Raw genomic sequence first — 19,490 nt, forward strand, 5'->3', positions numbered from 1 at the left:
TATGAACATTAATGCACCGACAGACGTCCTAAGATTCTGACACAAGTGAGATGAGATTGGACAGAGTTTTTCTTTTATACTGATCATCCAAACCCAGTGTCTCCATTTAGAATTTTGAAAATCTGGTCGCCCTCGTTCGGTTTCATTTAATGTTTGTTGTTGTCAGGCTCATAGTGACTTATAATTAAAAAAGTGCACACATCAGTCTAAATATAAGATATAAATCAATAAAACTTACAAAGACAAATACAGTAATGATCCACTTCCATCAGCGCCAGGAGTCTGGAGTCACTGGACCAGAGGGAGTCACCGGACCTGAGGGAGTCACCGGACCAGAGCGAGTCACCGGACCTGAGGGAGTCACTGGACCAGAGGGAGTCTGGTCTCATGATCTTCAGTTTGTGTTAATTCAAAAGTGTGTAATGATGGACACTTTTCTCTGACCTGCAGTTTACAGGAGCTGGAGACTTTTACTTCCATGTGGTTTGTATCGGTGAATATTTAGGGCCAAACATTCCGCTCCACAGACAGAGCGAAGAAACGAGCAGGAACGTTCTGATAATGATGGATCGAGGGACAAACTTTCACAAAATAAAACCCGTAGATATAACATTACTTTTTTTGTTTCAGCGATTTCAGCTGTAGGTCCAAAAACATGATGGGAAAGACAATCGTTTGATAATTGTTTGGAAATCATCTAATAAAGACTAAACTTCAGTTTCACTAGATTAGACGTGTCCAGTCAAAGCAACATCAAACTTTCCCATAAACAGTGTGAGAAACACATCACTGAACCAGTATTTTATTGGTCGTTTCCTGCAGCAGCGCAAAGATTAACAGCAGGAGATAATGGACACAACAGGTTTTAGTCATAGAAACTGTAAACTCACAGGCTTATTATTATTTGGACATTCATAGTAATCGTAACTTTAAATGTTTTGTCCAGTTTACAGAATTTCTCGTTTACTATGGATAATAACGGGACGACTGAGGCCTTACACATTCATACAAAATCTAAACTGCCATTTTAAATCATGCCGTTTAGAGTAACATACTTTTGTGTTCAGTATCACGCAGGGAAATAAAACACTTTATGTAGAAACAATAAGATCTTCTACGGGAAAATCAAATGAACCACAAGACAAAAGGCAGAAGTGGACAAAAAGAAACATTTATTTGCAAAACTGGGGCGTCACATCTCGGCCAAACTTCCAAAGATTTCAACCCATCAGGAATCGCTGCTGATTTTAGTCCAGCTGGAAACAAAAAACAGCAAACAGTTTAGTCAAAGTTAAAATGTATTTCAGCTATTCCTGAAAGAGGCCGATGTACAAATATTACACTTTTATCAATAGTACAAATTATTAAAAGACCCCTCATCTTTTTGATTCTTTAAACAAGTCACATATTAAGAGCTCCAACAGCACAGACTCTTTTGTAACGCAACATTTTATTAGATTTCAGCCTAAAATTAATCGTACATTTGAAACATCAGTAAAAGTACAACAGTTAAAGATATCAGATTACAAAATGTGATGCACGCCTCCCATTTGAGTCAATTTAAAGTTTTGTTTTTTCTAATCGTACTCAATGTTGTCACAATTTGGCCGAAGCACATCCCAATATTACTTCTGATTTTGAACTTATTCATCACAAAAACCTCCAAGTCACACGACCAAAACACAATAACAGCTTGAATTCACTGAACATGTGCATCCATCTGATCGAATACTTGCCTTGACAAATCCAATATCCTTGGCGTATTGTCGAAAGCACTGACGGCACATGTTGAGTCCATATTTGCGGATCAGGCCGTGTCTGTTTGAGCAAACCCGGCTGCAACAACAAAAAGAGGGGATTAGTTTGAGTGAAAAACAAAGAAAAAACAAAACACTGATTGTAAGTTTGAGTTTAATTCTGTGTCTAGTTCCACACAAAATTATATTTGAATGGATTTGTTGTATTTACTAGTTTTTGGTAAGGATACGAGTTCAAATGAGCCATCAGGCCATGTGACTGGAAAATAAAACACTTAAATGCAGATAATTACAGTTCTGTCAAATGACTTAGTTCTAATAGTTCGTATCAAACAGCAAATTTCAACCAATTTCTCCACTTCAAATTAAAAATTAAACTAAAAAACTTAACTAAATAAAAATTCAAATTGTACTGTCAAATAAACACCTTTCAAAAATGTAAACTGCTCATTTGACATTTGAACCCGGACATCGCCTGTTCATCACCGCAGATTCGTCACGTGGAAGGAATTTACAAACAATTCTCAGCTTTTCTTCACCAGCTCATCACTTCAAACTCTATACAGATAAATATTCAAATTATTACCAAACGTGCAATATCAAATAAATATGTTAATTGGTCCTTTGACATTTGAACTCAGACAGCGCCTTTTCATCACCGCAGATTCGTACCGTGGGTGGAATTTACAAAAAAAATCTGCTTTTCTTCACCGATTAAACCTCAACTGCGGACATAAAAGACTTTAATCCGAACATAAATATGCATCATGTGTTTTTATTAAAGAAAACACTGAAGAAACTGTTTATAAAGTCTAATGCTAATCTGACGCGCATCGTGCTAGCATCCCGCCGCCATGTTAGCTCCATGCGGCGGGTCAGATCCGGCAACATTTCTCCACGTATTTCATCTCAAACTCAGTCCAAACACGTCGATCGCGCGCACTAAGTATTAAAACACGAAATAACGACGGTACCGACCAGGAGCGGGATCCCTGTCCGAACTTTCGGGGGTGGCTCCAGTACAGCTGCTGATGGCCCATGTTGTCTGCTCCGGTCGTGCGTCGGAAAGGAAGAGCAGAGGACACGCATGCGCAGATGAGAGTTTGCGCATGGGCACGACTTCCGGTGAGAGGGACGAGGGCAGCGCCACCAAGCGACAGAAACAGGATGGAGCAGGAGAGACACTGCAGCTAAAGAAGAACAAAGTAGGTCCAAGAAATGACTCAAGTAAAAGTAAAAATGTGTTTGGGAAAAGTACTGTTCACGTAAGAGTAACTTAAAGAGTAACTATTAGGATCTGATTTATAATTTAAAGTTAATTATAGTGTAATCTGAAGGACAAACATGAAATAATGTCCCAAATCTGGTATTTTTAAAAGACAAAAACAAAACAGGCAAACTAAATCAAATCTGAAGGAGCTGTAAGAAACACAAATGTTCAAATTATTTCATATTGTCACTTGTAAACTGACAAAGAGGAAGCACAGCTTTTACTCAAGTGAGAGTATCGTTACTTTTATTAAAATATTCTGCTAGAAAAGTACAGTTTCTCTAAAAAGTTACACAAGTAAATGTAACTGAGTACGACCCGCACCTGAGATGAATCCAGAAACAAAGGGTAAAGTTTTATGTGCACTTTTGTATACACTGAAAACCCAGAAGAGGAGTTATTTATTTGACGTTGCACAGATAGTCCACAGAGGCAGGGACAGCTGTGCAGGAACAAAAAAGATATTATTAAAAATAAATGCAAGAATAAATATTGGAATGTATTAAAATGAGGAACAAAAGTAGAATTGTATAAATAAATATATGCATTTACACATCAAAGTACACACTCTGGGCATTTAACAAGTTAAATATGGTGTTGTTTTTACATTTCATTTTGACATTTATTTATTTATTTTATTAATTATACATTTTTATTTCCATTTATTTCCACCTTTATTTATTTCTACAATGATTTATATTTACTTTTATTTATTTACAAATTATGCATTTATGTATTTATTTTTTATTATATGTATTTATTTATGTATTTTTTATTTTTGCAGGTTGTACATTTAAAACACTCCAGCACCAGCCTCACAGCTCCAGCAGGGGGAGCCCTTCATCTGCTGTAAAATAATTCAAGTGGAAAAAAACTGCAGTTTGTAATAAAAAGACGAAGAAATAAAAACATTCTTCACTTTAAAAATGATTCTAGAGCCTGGAGCAGGGGTGTCCAAACTTTTTACAAAGAGGGCCAGATTTGGTGAGGTGAAAGTGTTTGGGGGCCGACCATTCGGCCTGATCATTCTTTGAACCATCAATATTAAATGCAAATTTATTTATTTTTTATTTTTTATTTTTTTATTGCAAATGGCTTTCACCTTTCAAAAACAAAATTAATGTTAAAAAGTAAACATTTAAACTGTGCTTTTGATAATCACAATAAAATAAATTCACTGGGATTTTAGGATTTATTCACCTCAGAAGGAGAACAAATAACTTGCACTAATGTGAAGGGTGAAACTGAGATCTGGACTGTAGTAAATAAACCAGGTCTGGCTCAAAGTGGTTTTGATGCGCCAAGTGTCACACAGGTTAGAGTCAGTTAGATTTGTCCTCACACAGTTCTTGTTAAACTTCATAGCCAAGAATGTCTTCTCACAAATATAACCAAACAAACTCAGCATTTTCTTAGCAAAGGTTTGAATTTCTTTAAACTTGTCTTTATCCAGTTGGCGATAAAAGTCAGTGAGCTTGAACATGTGTAATTTACACTGGTCAACAGTGCTGACGGGCCACACATAATTATTTTTATTCCAGATGCTGAGGGCCAGTGGAAATTTGTACACGGGCCGCAATTGGCCCCCGGGCCGGACTTTGGGTATGCCTGGCCTGGAGAAAGTTGGAGCTTTATATGATTAAACAGAGAAAATATCACCCTGCCCCGCACCGGCCTCACACACAAACACACAAGCACACAACTACACAACTACACAACAACACAATCACACAACTACACACAACTACACAACTACACACAATCACACAACCACACAACTACACAACCACACAACCACACAACTACACAACCACACACAATCACACACAACAGGATGAGTTTATACTGTTATTTATGTGGAGTTAAAGTGTGAAACTGCAACAACACACACAGTATGTGCAACAACACACACAGTATGTGCAACAACACACACAGTATGTGCAGTGATGTTGCAAAGAAATAAGCACGTTTTAACATGCTAATGCTAATGCTAAGGCTAAGGCTAATGCTAATACACTAGTGACTCAGCATAATTCAGGCTGTAAATCAGTTTGTAAATTGTTGGTTTTTTTCCACATTAAATACTTAAAAACATCTTATTTCTGAATATTTATGAATATCTTTGGCTTTTAAGAACTTATATAAAATATAAAACTTAATGTAAAGTTTTGCAAAATCATGAGGGTTTTTTCTTGTAGAGACAAAGATCTTGTTCCAAACATTTACAACAGAAAGTGTCTGAATAAAACAAATACTCTCAATACTCAGGACCTGTGTCTGGTGCAGGTACTTTTACATTTGACAGTATTCAGAGTACAGTTACTTTACTAAAATCAAACAAATGCACATAATTTAGGCTCCAAACTGTGAGAAAAACAGAAAACACTGCTCCTGTGGTCAAGCAGGTGAGATTTAAAAACACAGAACAAACATAAAACTGTTTTTAATCGTCTGTTACGTCTTTATTCTACGATTTAAATGAAACTGTGTAAAAAACAAGTGTCCAGAAGAAAAGACAGGTTTGTTTGAGCAGCACATTTGGTCCAGAGTCATTTAAAAGAAAGACATTAAAATCACAACATAAATAATCATCATAAAATCAACTTTAAAAGAGAAAAGTGCAGAATAAACCCCAGAGCACGTCACTCTGATCGGCCCGTGTGTCAGAATACTTCTACAAATACTTTTTAGAGCAGGTAATAAAGTAATAAATGAAGTATCAGTTCCATCCTTCAGATCAAACTGCAGTATTTTTCTGTCCAGTCTCTCACTTTTCTCTTTTAATTATTTATTATTTAACTGTGAGATTTTTTTTGCCTTTAGGCTGAAAAATGATCTGAGCCCAGAGTTTTTGGAGCCGTCAGCAGAAGATATGAGACTTCAGCCCCATCCCTCTATCACTCCCTCTATCACTCTCTCTCCCCCTCTCCCCCCCTCCCTCTCCTCTCTTTCTCTCCCTCTATCAGTCTGTATACTCCCTCTATCACTCTCTCTCCCTCTATCACTCTCTCCCCCCTCCCTCTCATCTCTCTCTCCCTCTATCACTCTCTCTCCACTCCTCTCTCTCTCTCCTCTCTCTCTCTCCTCTCTCTCTCTCCCTCTATCAGTCCGTCTATACTCCCTCTATCACTCTCTCTCTCCCTCTCCTCTCTCTCTCTCTCCCTCTCCTCTCTCTCTCTCTCCCTCCCTCTCCTCTCTCTCTCCCTCTCCTCTCTCTCCACTCTCTCCTCTCCTCTCTCTCTCCCCCTCTCTCTCTCTCTCCCGCTCCCCCCCCTCCCCCCTCTCCCCCCCCCCTCTCTCCTATCTCCCTCTATCACTCTCTCTCCTCTGTCCCCCCCTCCTCTCTCTCTCTGCACGCCGCGGTGCATTGTGGGATAGTGGGACAGCGGCAGACAGCGGTTGGAGTCTGTGAGTGTTGTGGTCATTTTCTGGGCCGTCCGTGGACAGCCGCGCCTCCATGCAGCCGGACGGGAGCCGCGGAGGACAATGGCAAACCCCTGTGCGGATTTTACGCAGTGAAACGTCCCGCACGAGCTCTGCGCCAAAGGTAACTGCGCGTTTGTGCTGCGTTTGCGTTTGTGTGTTGAGGCGCTGCTGTTGGGGCTGTCGCTTTAGCCGAGGCTAACCGCGTTAGCATCAGCGGATCCGCGTCCGTTTGCGACATAAACAAAAGTAACGCAGCGTAAAACACCAACGTTTTTGCGCATTTCTCCAAATTGTGCGTAAAGACGCGTGTTTTTGACGCCAAACTGGGGGAAAAAACACGTTTAATTGTAGCGTTTGATAAAATTTATACAAAACAGTGACTCTAAACTGTTTATAATTCACATTTTATGAACGTTTGTCGAGTTTTACAGGATTTGAAACGAGCCACGCGACGGTGACGCGTTTAAATGTGAGGAAAAAAACAGGAAAATGCAGCTGTTTGTGTCACAGCGGAACATCTGCACCAGAGGAACATATTTAACTAAATAAATAAAAATAATAAATAAAATAAGAGGTTAGAATTATAATCTGCACCAGAGGAACACATTTAACTAAATAAATTAAAATAATAAATAAAATAAGAGGAATTATAAGAAGTGACATTTCAACAAGAGAATTAAAAAATAAAAAATAAAGAAAAAATGAAAAATCTCATGACCTGTAATGTTTAAAAAAAAATAAAATAAAAACTGCTTCAAATTATAAGAAGTGACCAACAAGAGAATAAAAAAAGATAAAAAAAACAACTTATAATTCTGACCTGTAATGTTTCCAAAAAATAAATACATAAAAATAAAATAAAATAAAAATTGCTTAAAATTATAAGAAGTGACATTTCAACAAGAGAATAAAAAAAGAAAAAAAAGTCTTATAAGTTTAAGCCGTTCATAAATAGTCTTGTTGAAACATTACAGGTCAGAATTATAAAATGTGTTGTTGTTTTTTTGTTTTGTTTTTTTAATTGTCTTGTTGAAAAGTAATTTCTAATGACCGGTCCAGTGTGATGCGTCTGACCGGTCCAGTGTGATGCGTCTGACCGGTCCAGTGTGATGCGTCTGACCGGTCCAGTGTGATGCGTCTGACCGGTCCAGTGTGATGCGTCTGACCGGTCCAGTCTGATGCGTCTGACCGGTCCAGTGTGATCGATAATGGTGTAAAGATAATGCTTTTAAAGTGGAGGAGGTACTGACATTTTGATCGATGTCACATCAGCCGAGTTAATGTGAAGCAGGAGCAGGACAATTTAAGAACGTTTTATAATTATAGTTTTGGTAAATTTCCAATGTTTCGTGTCGTAAAAGTAAAAGCAAAAGCAAAAGCACTTCTATTTATGTCTCTCTTTAAAGTTTGAGTTCATTTTCTTTGTATATTTTGTGGTTGTAAAAAGAAACAAAAGCTGAAACACGACGTCACAACAGCCCCCAGGACAGGGGCGTTATGTATGAATTTAAAGTTTATTTTTATAGCAAAATTGGTACACAAAGTCCTGGTTTAGCCCTGGTTTAGCCCTGGTTTAGTCCTGGTTTAGTCCAGGTCTAGTCTTGGTTTAGTCCAGGTCTAGCCCTGGTTTACTCCTGGGTTAGCCCTGGTTTAGTCCTGGTTTAGTTCTGGTTTAGTCCTGGTTTAGCCCTGGTTTAGTCCTGGTTAGTCCTGGTTTAGTCCTGGTTTAGTCCTGGTTTAGCCCTGGTTTAGCCCTGGTTTAGCCCTGGTTTAGTCCTGGTTTAGTCCTGGTTTCGTCCTGGTTTCGTCCTGTTTTAGTCCTGGTTTAGTCCTGGTTTAGTCCTGGTTTAGCCCTGGTTTAGCCCTGATTTAGTCCTGGTTTAGTCCTGGTTTAGTCCTGGTTTAGTCCTGGTTTAGCCCTGGTTTAGCCCTGGTTTAGCCCTGGTTTAGCCCTGGTTTAGTCCTTGTTTAGTCCTGGTTTAGCCCTGGTTTAGTCCTGGTTTAGCCCTGGTTTAGTCCTGGTTTAGTCCAGGTCTAGTCTTGGTTTAGTCCAGGTCTAGCCCTGGTTTACCCCTGGTTTAGTCCTGGTTTAGTCCTGGTTTAGTCCTGGTTTAGCCCTGGTTTAGTCCTGGTCTAGTCTTGGTTTAGTCCTGGTTTAGCCCTGGTTTAGCCCTGGTTTAGCCCTGGTTTAGTCCTGGTTTCGTCCTGGTTTCGTCCTGTTTTAGCCCTGGTTTAGCCCTGGTTTAGCCCTGATTTAGTCCTGGTTTAGTCCTGGTTTAGCCCTGGTTTAGTCCTGGTTTAGCCCTGGTTTAGTCCCGGTTTAGTCCCGGTTTAGTCCTGGTTTAGCCCTGGTTTAGTCCCGGTTTAGCCCTGGTTTAGTCCCGGTTTAGTCCTGGTTTAGTCCTGATTGAGTCCCGGTTTAGTCCTGGTCCTGAAATGATCCAAATGATTCTATAAATGAAGGTGTGTGGAGTTTAAAAACACAGTGGAGCACTTCCTGTATCACCACATGATGACATCACAAGGTGGAACAGAGTGTTTTGTTTGTGACGAGGAAACGTCAGAACATCAGAAAATGTCTTAAAATATGGATCTGTTTAATCTAACAGTTTAAAGCAGCTGATTGTGTGAGTGGCGTCCCGTTCCAGCTCACCGTCCCAAAGCCTCTTACTGTCTGATCGATCCTGACGTATTGATCTTTCTGTCGCAGGTGATCGGCTCTAGACTCCGCCCGCCCCGCTGCCTCCCACCTGCTATGCCTTACATCATCGCCGGCCAATGACGTTCCCCCGGGGATCAATGTTTACCGATTTCTGCCAAAACATAGCCTCATAGCCGCTCCTCTTTTTTGTATCTCGCCAAAAAAAAAAACGGTCCTGCCACGGCGTCTTTTTGTACCGTCCCGTCTTCTTCTTATCATGAGATTCCGGATTTACAAACGGAAGGTGGTGATCGTGTCCCTGGTGGTCATCATTTGCGGACTCGCCTTCTGGAGCAGCGGCCGACAGAAGAAAACTGACGTTGCCTTGTTTTCTAAAGAGGTGGAGGTAGTTCGAAGGAGCAGCGTTATTGGTAGTAGTAGTATTAGTAGTAGTAGTAGTAGCAGTAGTAGTAGCATTAAAAACAATAACGTACCAGCGCAAGCTACGCAAGCTGCCAGCAAACCCGCCGCCGCCGCCGCTGCGCTTCCTGTAGTCCAAAATGAAACCCACTCGGAGAAAGATAAAGAAGAGAAGTTACCCAAAGTCGACAAGTTCCTCAAGCCCGATTTGGATAATACGACTTTAGTATATCGAGGTATCGTTTTCCAGCTGAACTTTGACCAGATTATAAGAAACGAGGAGAAATTTAAGGCGGCGCGGCAAAAGGATGATCTCGTAGTGGTGGTGCAAGTCCACAACCGCCCGGACTACCTTAAATTGTTAGTGGACAGTTTACGCAAAGCCCGAGGAGTTGAAAGTTTACTGCTCATCTTCAGTCACGACTTCTGGTCCCCGGAGATCAACAAAGTGGTTTCGACGGTGGATTTTTGCCAAGTTTTGCAGGTTTTTTTCCCGTTTAGCATCCAGCTGTACCCGCACGAGTTCCCCGGGCACGATCCGAGGGACTGTCCGCGCGATATACCCAAGAAAGACGCCTTAAAACTGGGATGCATCAACGCGGAATACCCGGACTCTTTCGGGCACTACCGCGAGGCGAAGTTCTCCCAGACGAAGCATCACTGGTGGTGGAAACTGCATTTTGTTTGGGACAGAATCCACGCGCTGAAAGATCACAGAGGTTTGGTTCTTCTCGTCGAGGAGGATCATTATCTTTCTGCCGATTTTATCCATTTGTTGAAGCTCATGTCGGGGTTAAAGAGGGAACAGTGTCCGGATTGCGATATTCTGTCGTTGGGAAGCTACAGCCACATCGGATACTCGAGTAAAGCGAACAAAGTGGAAGTGAAACCGTGGAAGTCTACGGAACATAACATGGGAATGGCTTTGAGCAGGGAGACTTACGAAAAACTCATCAAATGCACAGATACCTTTTGCACGTACGACGACTACAACTGGGACTGGAGTTTGCAGCACTTAACCGTGTCTTGTCTACCGTCTTATTGGAAAGTAATGGTTAGCGAAGCTCCGAGAATTTTCCACGCCGGAGACTGCGGAATGCACCATAAGAAAACAGCGTGCATGCCGATCAGCCAGAAAACCAAGATCGAAAACATCCTCCAAAGCAGCGGGAATCAGCTGTTTCCCAAAAACCTCCTGCTCACGAAAAGGCTTCCTGGAAACGGCGCGGGGGGCGTGGCTCCGCATGTGAAAAACGGCGGCTGGGGAGACATCAGGGATCATGAACTGTGTAAAAGTTACGTTCGGTTACAATGACCTTATACTTGCTACGATACGACACTGCAAAAGCTGATTCTGAGTTTGAACGACAGGAGTTACAGGGGCGTCGGGCTGAGGGGGGCAGGAGGTGCTGTTTACCCAGGGGGCCAGTGCAGGGAGGGGGGCCCCTTTACGAAGTCGGTAATGTGCGTTTTACATTAGACAGCATGCTGTTTGGGCCCTCATGATGATTTGTACCCAGGGAACAAAATTTAGCACTTCACCCCTGGGATTTAAGTTTGGGATTTGAGTTTTTTGCTGCGTTTGAAAAGATTTAATTTTGGTATTTGAAGCGGAAATAATCTGTCTATGATTTCTGATATTTTTTGGTTCTTGGTCAATATTTTTTTGTTTTTTTAGTTCAACGATTTCAACTATCTAACAGTGATTTTTATGATTACACTTTGTTTTAATAAATAAGATTCTGTCCAAAGTTCATTGACGAAACGAATGAAAATTAAACTGACAAACTAACACAATAAATACATTTCAGAACATGTTTGTACAGATATAAACGACAGGGTTAGACATTTATACGCAGAATAAGACGAGATTATGAGACGTAAAAACTGCCACGTGTACGATTCACTAATTCTAATTTCGATTGGACTGCGATTAATCTTGCAGCCGTATTATTAAGCATTTTATTTTGAAATTTAACCCTGGAGTAGTGGAATATTTAACACAAGACTGACACATAAACTAGCATCATACTAACGTAAAATATTACACAACACGCCCTGGAAACACGACGTTGGAGTTAGCATAAAACGTGACATAACTTAAGTGATGATTTTCGCAGCTCAGATTGGCAGATTTATTTTAAAATTGTGGGGAAAATACATCTTGACACAGAGAACAAACCTCTTAACTGGTCTAAAATGCAGAAAAGCGGCGTTACCTTCAACAACCTCGCTCCTGATTGGCTCTTCGGTTGCTAAGATACTCGTGGTCGGAGTTTCAAATACAGAACTAAGCTCCAAATCCGTTTGAACTTTTATTTATACAAAGTTGTTCTGTCGTTACTTGAGACATAATTAACAGCTCCATAACTTATTTGTATCAGTTTTGTCTTGTTTTAGTTTCGTTTTGAGTAAATAAATGCCGTTTTCAGGTGTCTGCTGATATCAGGAGTCAGCAGATACTTGCGTCCCTCGTCTAAACTCCTTAAAACACGATGGATTGTGTTGATTCTGTCGTTAAAACTCGATCTGTTTTTGCAGTGTGTTACTCTTTTGCATCCCTTATTATGAAAAGCCTTTTAAAGTTTATGAATCCTCTTATATTGCCTGTTTTATCGGACTGTTGAAATAAATCTGAATGTTGACTTTTTGGCATCTTTAACACAAACGTCTTTGCACTGAACCAAGTGAATCCTGGAGCGTCTGCCATGTTTTGTAAAATGTAATTAACAATAATATACTAAACCAAAGCCCGTGTCTGTTTGTCCTAAAGAAACAACAACATGAACATCTGAGCAAGGGACTGTTTGGACCTGGTTTAGACCTGGTTTAGTCCTAGTCCAGTCCTGGTTTAGTCCTGGTTTAGTCCCGGTTTGGTCCCAGTTTAGACCTGGTTTAGACCCGGTTTAGTCCTCGTTTAGTACTAGTTTAGTCCTGGTTTAAACCTGGGTTAGTACTGGTTTAGTCCCGGTTTAGTCCTGGTTTAGACCCGGTTTAGTCCCGGTTTAGTCTTGGTTCAGTCCTAATTGACCCTGTTTTAGTCTTGGTGCCAGATCACTCTGGTGAACTCCCTCTGGGCTCTTCTTAATTATCAGAGTCATTTATATCACTCAGATCAGAGTGAAGAGGAAGAGGAGGAGGACGAGGACGAGGATGAGGAGGACGATGTCTTTGGAGACACCATTTTGTCCCACTAAACTCTCCTCATGTGAACTTTTCCTGCAGATCCAGAGTGTGGACAGCAGCTGTGTTTGCATCTACACAGATAAACCAGTGTGTGTGTGTGGGGGGTGTGTGTGTGTTTATGTTCGCTCCTGGTTTGAGCTCAGTGTGAGTCCTGATGTAGACTTGGTTTGGTCCTGTTCTAGTCCTGGTTTAGTTCCCAGTTTAGTCCTGCGAGTTATGTACTGGGTTAAGTTATTTACACTCGTCTGCACACAGAGTACACAGAGAGTACACAGAGAGTACAGACAGTACACAGACAGTACACAGAGTACACAGAGAGTACACAGAGAGTACACAGAGAGTACAGACAGTACACAGACAGTACACAGAGTACACAGAGAGTACACAGAGAGTACACAGACAGTACACAGAGAGTACACAGAGAGTACACAGAGGGGATGCACATGAGTTTGGTGAGTGAAGTGCGTTGCTCAAGGACACACCAGCAGCAGATCTAGTTTTAGCCAAACACAGTGAGACATAATGAGGCTGAGACCTCAGGGACGAGAATAACTCTGGAATCTGCAGAGCGGGAACACGTCTCCACAGATCTGACCTGTAACTTCATCTGGTGTTGCCTGTTTCCATGAAGACAGGCAAGATTAATGCCACACTGTGGAACATTGTTGGTAAGATATAACATAATAATAATAATAATAATAATAATAATAATAATGATAATAATAATAATAATAATAATAATAATAATAATAATAATGATAATGATAATAATAATAATAATAATTCTGCTTTAGTCTCACTGTGAGTTTTTATTGTAGCCACAGCTGCCCTGGGACAGACTGACAGCAATGAGGCTGCCAGTCTGCACCATCAGCCCCTCTGACCAACACACACACAGACACACACACACAGACACACACAGTCACACACAGACACACAACCGCACACACACTCACACACACAGACCCACACACACACACACACTCACATACACCCACAGACACACACACACAGTCACACACAGACACACAACCGCACACACACTCACACACACAGACCCACACTCACACACACACACACTCACATACACCCACAGACACACCCACAGTCACACACACAGACACACCCCTACACAACCACACACACAGTCACACATACACTCACACACACAATCACATACACACACAGTCACACACACACACAGTCACACAAACACACAACCGCACACACAGTCACACACACACTCACATACACCCACAGACACACCCACAGTCACACACACACACACACACACACACAGACAGTGTGGGTGGAGTGTCTTGCCTAAGGACACAGTGTCAGTTTTGTCCCTGTCCCCTGTGGCTCCTGGTCTTCACAGACGTCTCCGTCCAAGTCCAGACTCGGTCTCGCTTCAGCCCAGACCAGACTGGGCTTTGACCAGGAGGTTGGTCAAACACGTCTCCACGGAGACGAGCAGGTCACAAACCCTCAACAATAAAAGTTACATCATGCACCTTTAAGTTCAGTTTTCTACTTTTAAAGCCTCAGACCTGAGCTTCCAGTGCAGTGTGTCCAGAGCAGGGCCAGGTCAGTCTGGGCCTCGGTCTGGGCCTCGGTCTCAGGGCTGAGGGTCTTTTACCTCATTCTGCAACAACAACAGACCCAAAGGTCTGTTTTTGTTGCAAGCAGAATAAAGACCTGGTTCAGTCCTGGTTCAGTCCTGGTTCAGTCCTGGTTTAGTCCTGGTTTAGACCTGGTTTAGTCCTGGTTCAGCCCTGGTTCAGTCCTGGTTCAGTCCTGGTTCAGTCCTGGTTCAGTCCTGGTTCAGTCGGACACTTCAGGGTCGTCAGAAACAGGACGTCAGGTTCCAGAGGTTCCAGTTTGCAGAGTCTTCATCGTCTTCATCGTCTTCATCTTTCTCAGAGGACGTTTGTGGATGAGACCAGAGCGTCACAGCCCAATGATTAAAACCGCGTCTGTGGAGCGGCGCCATTAAACCAGGATCTATAGAATAAACCAATGGATGTGTGGAGGAGCTGAGAGTTTATACAACACACACACACACAAATACACACACAAACACACAAATACACACACACACCCCAATACACACAAATACACACCAATACACAAACACAAATACACACACACCCCTACAAACACACACACACACTCACCCCCAAATACACAAACACACACTCACACAAACACACAACCACACACACACAAATGCACAAACACAACTGCACAAACACACAAATACACAACCACACAAACACATACACAATCGCACTGATCAGTCAGGACGCACACACCGTCGTTTATGACAGATTTCATGTTTTATTTCCTTCATTATTGGATCAGACGAGTTTTTTCTGACTCAAACTTCAGGAAAATCAAACTGTTTCATTTGGGACGTTTAATTTTGTTTTATTTGTTCATTTATTTCCCGACACAAACGTTTATCATTTGAAATGGACTTTACATAGACTGAACAAGGACTAAACCAGGACTAAACAAGGACTAAACTAGGACTAAACCAGGACTAAACTAGGACTAAACTTGGACTAAACCAGGACTAAATCGAGCCCTACCCAGGTCTTAAACAGGACTACAGTGGGTCTATTTTGGTCCGACTGTGACACTTCAGATGGTGAGACTGACTGGACTTTTCACACTTGAGTCTCTCCAGACTCTCGGCCGACGCAGAAAACACAAACTTTATTTATCCACCGGCTGCATCAGGTCTGAGCGACGTGAAGGGCCAGAACCTGTTTTCAAAAACCCCAGGATCACGTAGAGCAGTGGTCGGCAACGTCCGGCCCGCGGGAAAATGTTGGCCCTTTGCCAATTTATTTTGGCCCGCCAGAGGATTTTGGACTTTCTTCCGGCATTGATTCTTTAATACTGTCATGATCCGCTCCGTCTGCTCCACGTTTTTCCTCCTGTCCTGCTCGTTCCCTCCCTCACCTGCCGAGCTGGGCTGAGCTCCTGGCTCCTCCTGCGCGCACCTGCAGCTCATCAGCGCGATCACCACCACCTGCTGTGTATAAGAGGAGGCAGGACCAGACACTCAGGGCGAGATCATCTGCGTTTCTACACCCTTTTCAGTGCCGGTTCATCTTCGTTTCAGCCTCATCCCGTTCGGTGCCGCATCGTATGTGCGTCTCCACCCAGCTTGCTGGACCGTCTCAGCTCCAGCGCTCCCGGCTCAGCTCCGACCCTGCTTCCACCCTGCTTCCCAGCCCTGGTACTGTCTGTTTTATCTCTGCATTCCGCGACCCCGGACCCTGGTTAGCACTCTGCGTCCTGCCCTGGTGCTGCCCGCATCGTCATCTCCGCTGCGCTCCACGTTCCGCTCCTGGATCCTGGCCCGTGCCTCACCTGCTCACCGCCGGATCAACCCTCGAACTGCACCAATTGTCATTTCTTTAATAAATACTGTAAATATTCCCCGAGTCTGCATCCTTTGGTCCGCTACACCCACCGTTACGACTAATACCAAGTTATGTGGGCACTGCTACGGGCATTCCACTGCCCATGATGTGCATGTAACACAACATTAAAAGCAAACAATGAACTGGTGTGTACATACACCTTCACCAGTCAAAATCGTGGCTAACTGTTTTTGGACATCTGGTGAGGCAAGCGTGCAGACTGCGCGCAGCTCAAGGAATGTGCACCAGTTGCGCTACAGCCTTCTTGCACTTCTGTGGTTAGTTCCCTAATTCCCTATTTTATTAAAATAAATCACTTAATCACAAAACTGTCAAAATACTCAGTTTGAAGATTTCTTTTAACCGGGGTGGGGACTTGCTTTTTGTCCGCATGTCAGGTTTTATTGTTCCCGACCTTTGCTCATGTTTGACACAACATAAATCCACTTAGCCATGTCAATTTTAAACATTTTTCATTTACGTTGTGATTTTATCACGATCCTTGCTGCACTTGGCATCATCCAAGTCCTACAGCTCTCCCACAGTCGTGCGTAAAGGTGCAGGTCATTACGGCACCAAATGCGGAGTAAGGAAGCCGTTAGTGCGGAATTACGCACGACTAAAAGCCTGTCGTAGTTTAACCTTCGAGGCAGAGCTAAATCACAGTGATGGTCACAAGAAGACAGCGTGAGAAAAGAATTTTGATGGAGAGATTTGACGATAAGCAATAATTACGCAGCTTCCTGGTTCAAGTAACCGTCTTAGAAAGATTTTATCCTTGTTTAAATCCGCACATTTTAACCACAAAAGTATTAGTTTCAATTAATATCATGAGACAAAGACCTGAATAAATGAGGTAAAAACTTAAAGTGAAAAGTTTTTCATAGCTCTACCCGATACTGTGCGCCTTTAGTATCCATATTACCATGTTCAACAAAGGCATAATTCTTACCAAAACCATAATAAAAGGAGCAAAAGCTTTTGCCCGAGGATTTTTTAATTGGCTGTTTTAGGTGAGTTAAAATGCATGTAATTCATATTTATGCATTTATAAATATATATAAGCCAATACCTTTACCATCTGGCCCGCCACCTGTGGGCGCTGAAAAAAATTGGCCCGAAGCCAAGCGAAGTTGCCGACCCCTGATGTAGAGGGTTAATATGAACATTTAAGACCAAAATGACGAGTTTTTCCACAGAAAGTGAACTGGAGCCAGAGTCGATGGAGCAGGAAGTGACGCCCAGGATCACTTCCTGTTTGGAACATGGCGGCTAGCGGGTTAGCTTTGTCCATTTATATAAAAAGTCTGTGAGTCCTACACATCAGTCTGGGACGGTTCTTACTTAAACGATCAGAACCAATGATCAGAGCGGTCAAACAGATGCTTCGCTCTGATTGGTCGAAGCGTCTCAACAGCAGAACGAGTCTGACCCTCTACAAACGCACAAAGCACTTCCCTCAGCGCTCAGAACACTTCTACTAAAACAGACTGAAGTATGTCTGTGTCTGTGGCCTAGTGTACTGTGCTGTGATTGGTCAGTTTTCTTAAAGGACCAATCACACGCAAATGATTCAACTGGAGCTGTTCAACACGGATTTAAGAGTTTGTGACGTCGAAGACTGTGAATGTGAGACACACACACGTACACACACACCCCCACAGACAGACACACACACACACACACACACACCCCGACACACCCACAGAGACACACACACAGATAAACACAGACACACACACAGACACAGACAGACACACACACACACACAGATAGACACAGACACTTTGCTTGATTCTGTCTGTATCAGTTATTATCCGAGAAAATGTTATAACTGGTTCAGTCCTGGTTCAGTCCTGGTTTAGTAAAGTAAAGGTCAGTAAAGGTCTTGTCGTTGTATGCTGTTGTATGTTGTTGTATGTTGTTGTATGCTGTTGTATGTTGTTGTATGTTGTATGTTGTTGTATGCTGTTGTATGTTGTTGTATGTTGTATGTTGTTGTATGTTGTTGTATGCTGTTGTATGTTGTTGTATGTTGAGGGACCGTCCCTTTAAGCCGGTCCTGTCCCTTTAAGCCGGTCCTGTCCCTTTAAGACTCTCTGATCCTGTTTTTGTTCTGGACTCGAGTCTTTTCAGTTGTGCACATATATTTTTGCAGAGCTGTTGTTTCTGAAGGTGCAGTGTTTGTGTTTCCTCTGATAAATTATATAAGAACAAACTGCATTATGTCATATTTTTATCATTACTGCCCCCTGCAGGAAACATGAGGCACAGCAGGACGAGAAGAAGAGAAGGAGAGTTTGAATTCATCTTCCACACTAATATCATTTCAGTGGTTTTCAATTAAACACTTGTAAATTGTGTTTAGGATGTTGGAGAAGCCGTTGGCACAAAATGGCAGCCACACTTCAGTCAGTCTGTCCCAGGGCAGCTGTGTAACAGTCGTCTAAGTGAATCTAAATCACGTTTGAAGGTCCATTATAGTGCAGTCAGACGTGACACCAGCTTGTCCTGTCTCCATGGAGATGTTATTGCTTCGTCTGGAATGTCCCACAGTATCTGACTCCATGAAGACGCCTCGAGTTACAGGTCAGATCTGTGAAAAGGAGTCCCAGTAAGAATGAACAATTACATTTTAGGCATTTCTTTTAGCAACATAAACACCTGTAAATGACAATAATGAAGAATAAATCAGCTTAATGCCATACTGTGGAACATACCAAGACAGACAACGACATCCCCATGGAGAAAGGTGATGCCATGAGGCCAGTTACAGGTCAGATCTGCAAAGAGGCGTCCCAGTAAGAAGACCATGCTCAAGAACATTTAGGCATTTTTTTTTAGCAACATAAACATCTATAAGTGAAAATAACGCAGAATAAACCAGTTTAATGCCATAATGTGGAACATACCAATGTTTCCATAGAAAAAGACGACAGACTTCCTCAAGAAAGTTACGCAGTGTAGCTTTAAAAAACATATGTGGAACTTTCTGACTTCAGTGAATAAAAGTGTCTGTGTGATGTAAAAAGAAACACAAACTGCACCGACTTTATGGCTCAGATATTTAATAAAATATTTTTCTAAATCGTGAACTCACCAGTGTAAGTGTGTCGTGTTTCTCAAACTGTGGTGTGCGTACTGCTGGAGACACACTAGCCCCTCCTGGTGGTGCGTGAGGTCCTCTGCAGCTCAGATCTGCTTCATTCACAATCACTTTTCTACATGTTTTTGTTCTTCTTTGGTCGGTTCTTGGTCAAACTTCACATTTGAGACGTTTAATGGTTAAAGTGGCTGTGATATTTGAGCTGAGTCTGCTCCAGTTCAGACGTGTTACATAAACAGCTCCTGAG

General features: G+C 42.2%; 2 protein-coding genes across 2 annotated transcripts; one reads left to right on the forward strand and one right to left on the reverse strand.

The window, feature by feature from the left end:
* Positions 1-1,155: 1,155 nt before the first annotated feature.
* On the reverse strand, positions 1,156-2,851 carry rps29 (ribosomal protein S29). The gene is made up of 3 exons (XM_033990893.2): positions 2,736-2,851; positions 1,737-1,836; positions 1,156-1,256 (listed from the first exon to the last, which is right to left on the reverse strand). Exons 1-3 carry the CDS (start codon positions 2,795-2,797, stop codon positions 1,248-1,250), a joined length of 171 nt encoding a protein of 56 aa, XP_033846784.1. The 5' UTR covers positions 2,798-2,851; the 3' UTR covers positions 1,156-1,247.
* A 3,537-nt stretch (positions 2,852-6,388) lies between these two features.
* mgat2 (alpha-1,6-mannosyl-glycoprotein 2-beta-N-acetylglucosaminyltransferase) lies at positions 6,389-12,264 on the forward strand. Its single transcript, XM_033991235.2, has 2 exons — positions 6,389-6,574; positions 9,164-12,264. Exon 2 carries the CDS (start codon positions 9,372-9,374, stop codon positions 10,827-10,829), a length of 1,458 nt encoding a protein of 485 aa, XP_033847126.1. The 5' UTR covers positions 6,389-6,574; positions 9,164-9,371; the 3' UTR covers positions 10,830-12,264.
* The last annotated feature ends 7,226 nt before the right edge of the window (positions 12,265-19,490 follow it).

This window comes from Periophthalmus magnuspinnatus, chromosome 24, assembly GCF_009829125.3.
Source record: "Periophthalmus magnuspinnatus isolate fPerMag1 chromosome 24, fPerMag1.2.pri, whole genome shotgun sequence".
Classification (NCBI taxonomy): Eukaryota; Metazoa; Chordata; class Actinopteri; order Gobiiformes; family Gobiidae; genus Periophthalmus; species Periophthalmus magnuspinnatus.

Bases quoted from the DNA above. Each gene is read 5' to 3' on its own strand.
- rps29 (XM_033990893.2), bottom strand. From the start codon at position 2,797: ATGGGCCATCAGCAGCTGTACTGGAGCCACCCCCGAAAGTTCGGACAG. The intron at 1,837-2,735 runs GTCGGTACCGTC...TTGTTGTTGCAG, and splicing joins GGACAGGGATCCCGCTCCTG to CCGGGTTTGCTCAAACAGAC.
- mgat2 (XM_033991235.2), top strand. From the start codon at position 9,372: ATGAGATTCCGGATTTACAAACGGAAGGTGGTGATCGTGTCCCTGGTG.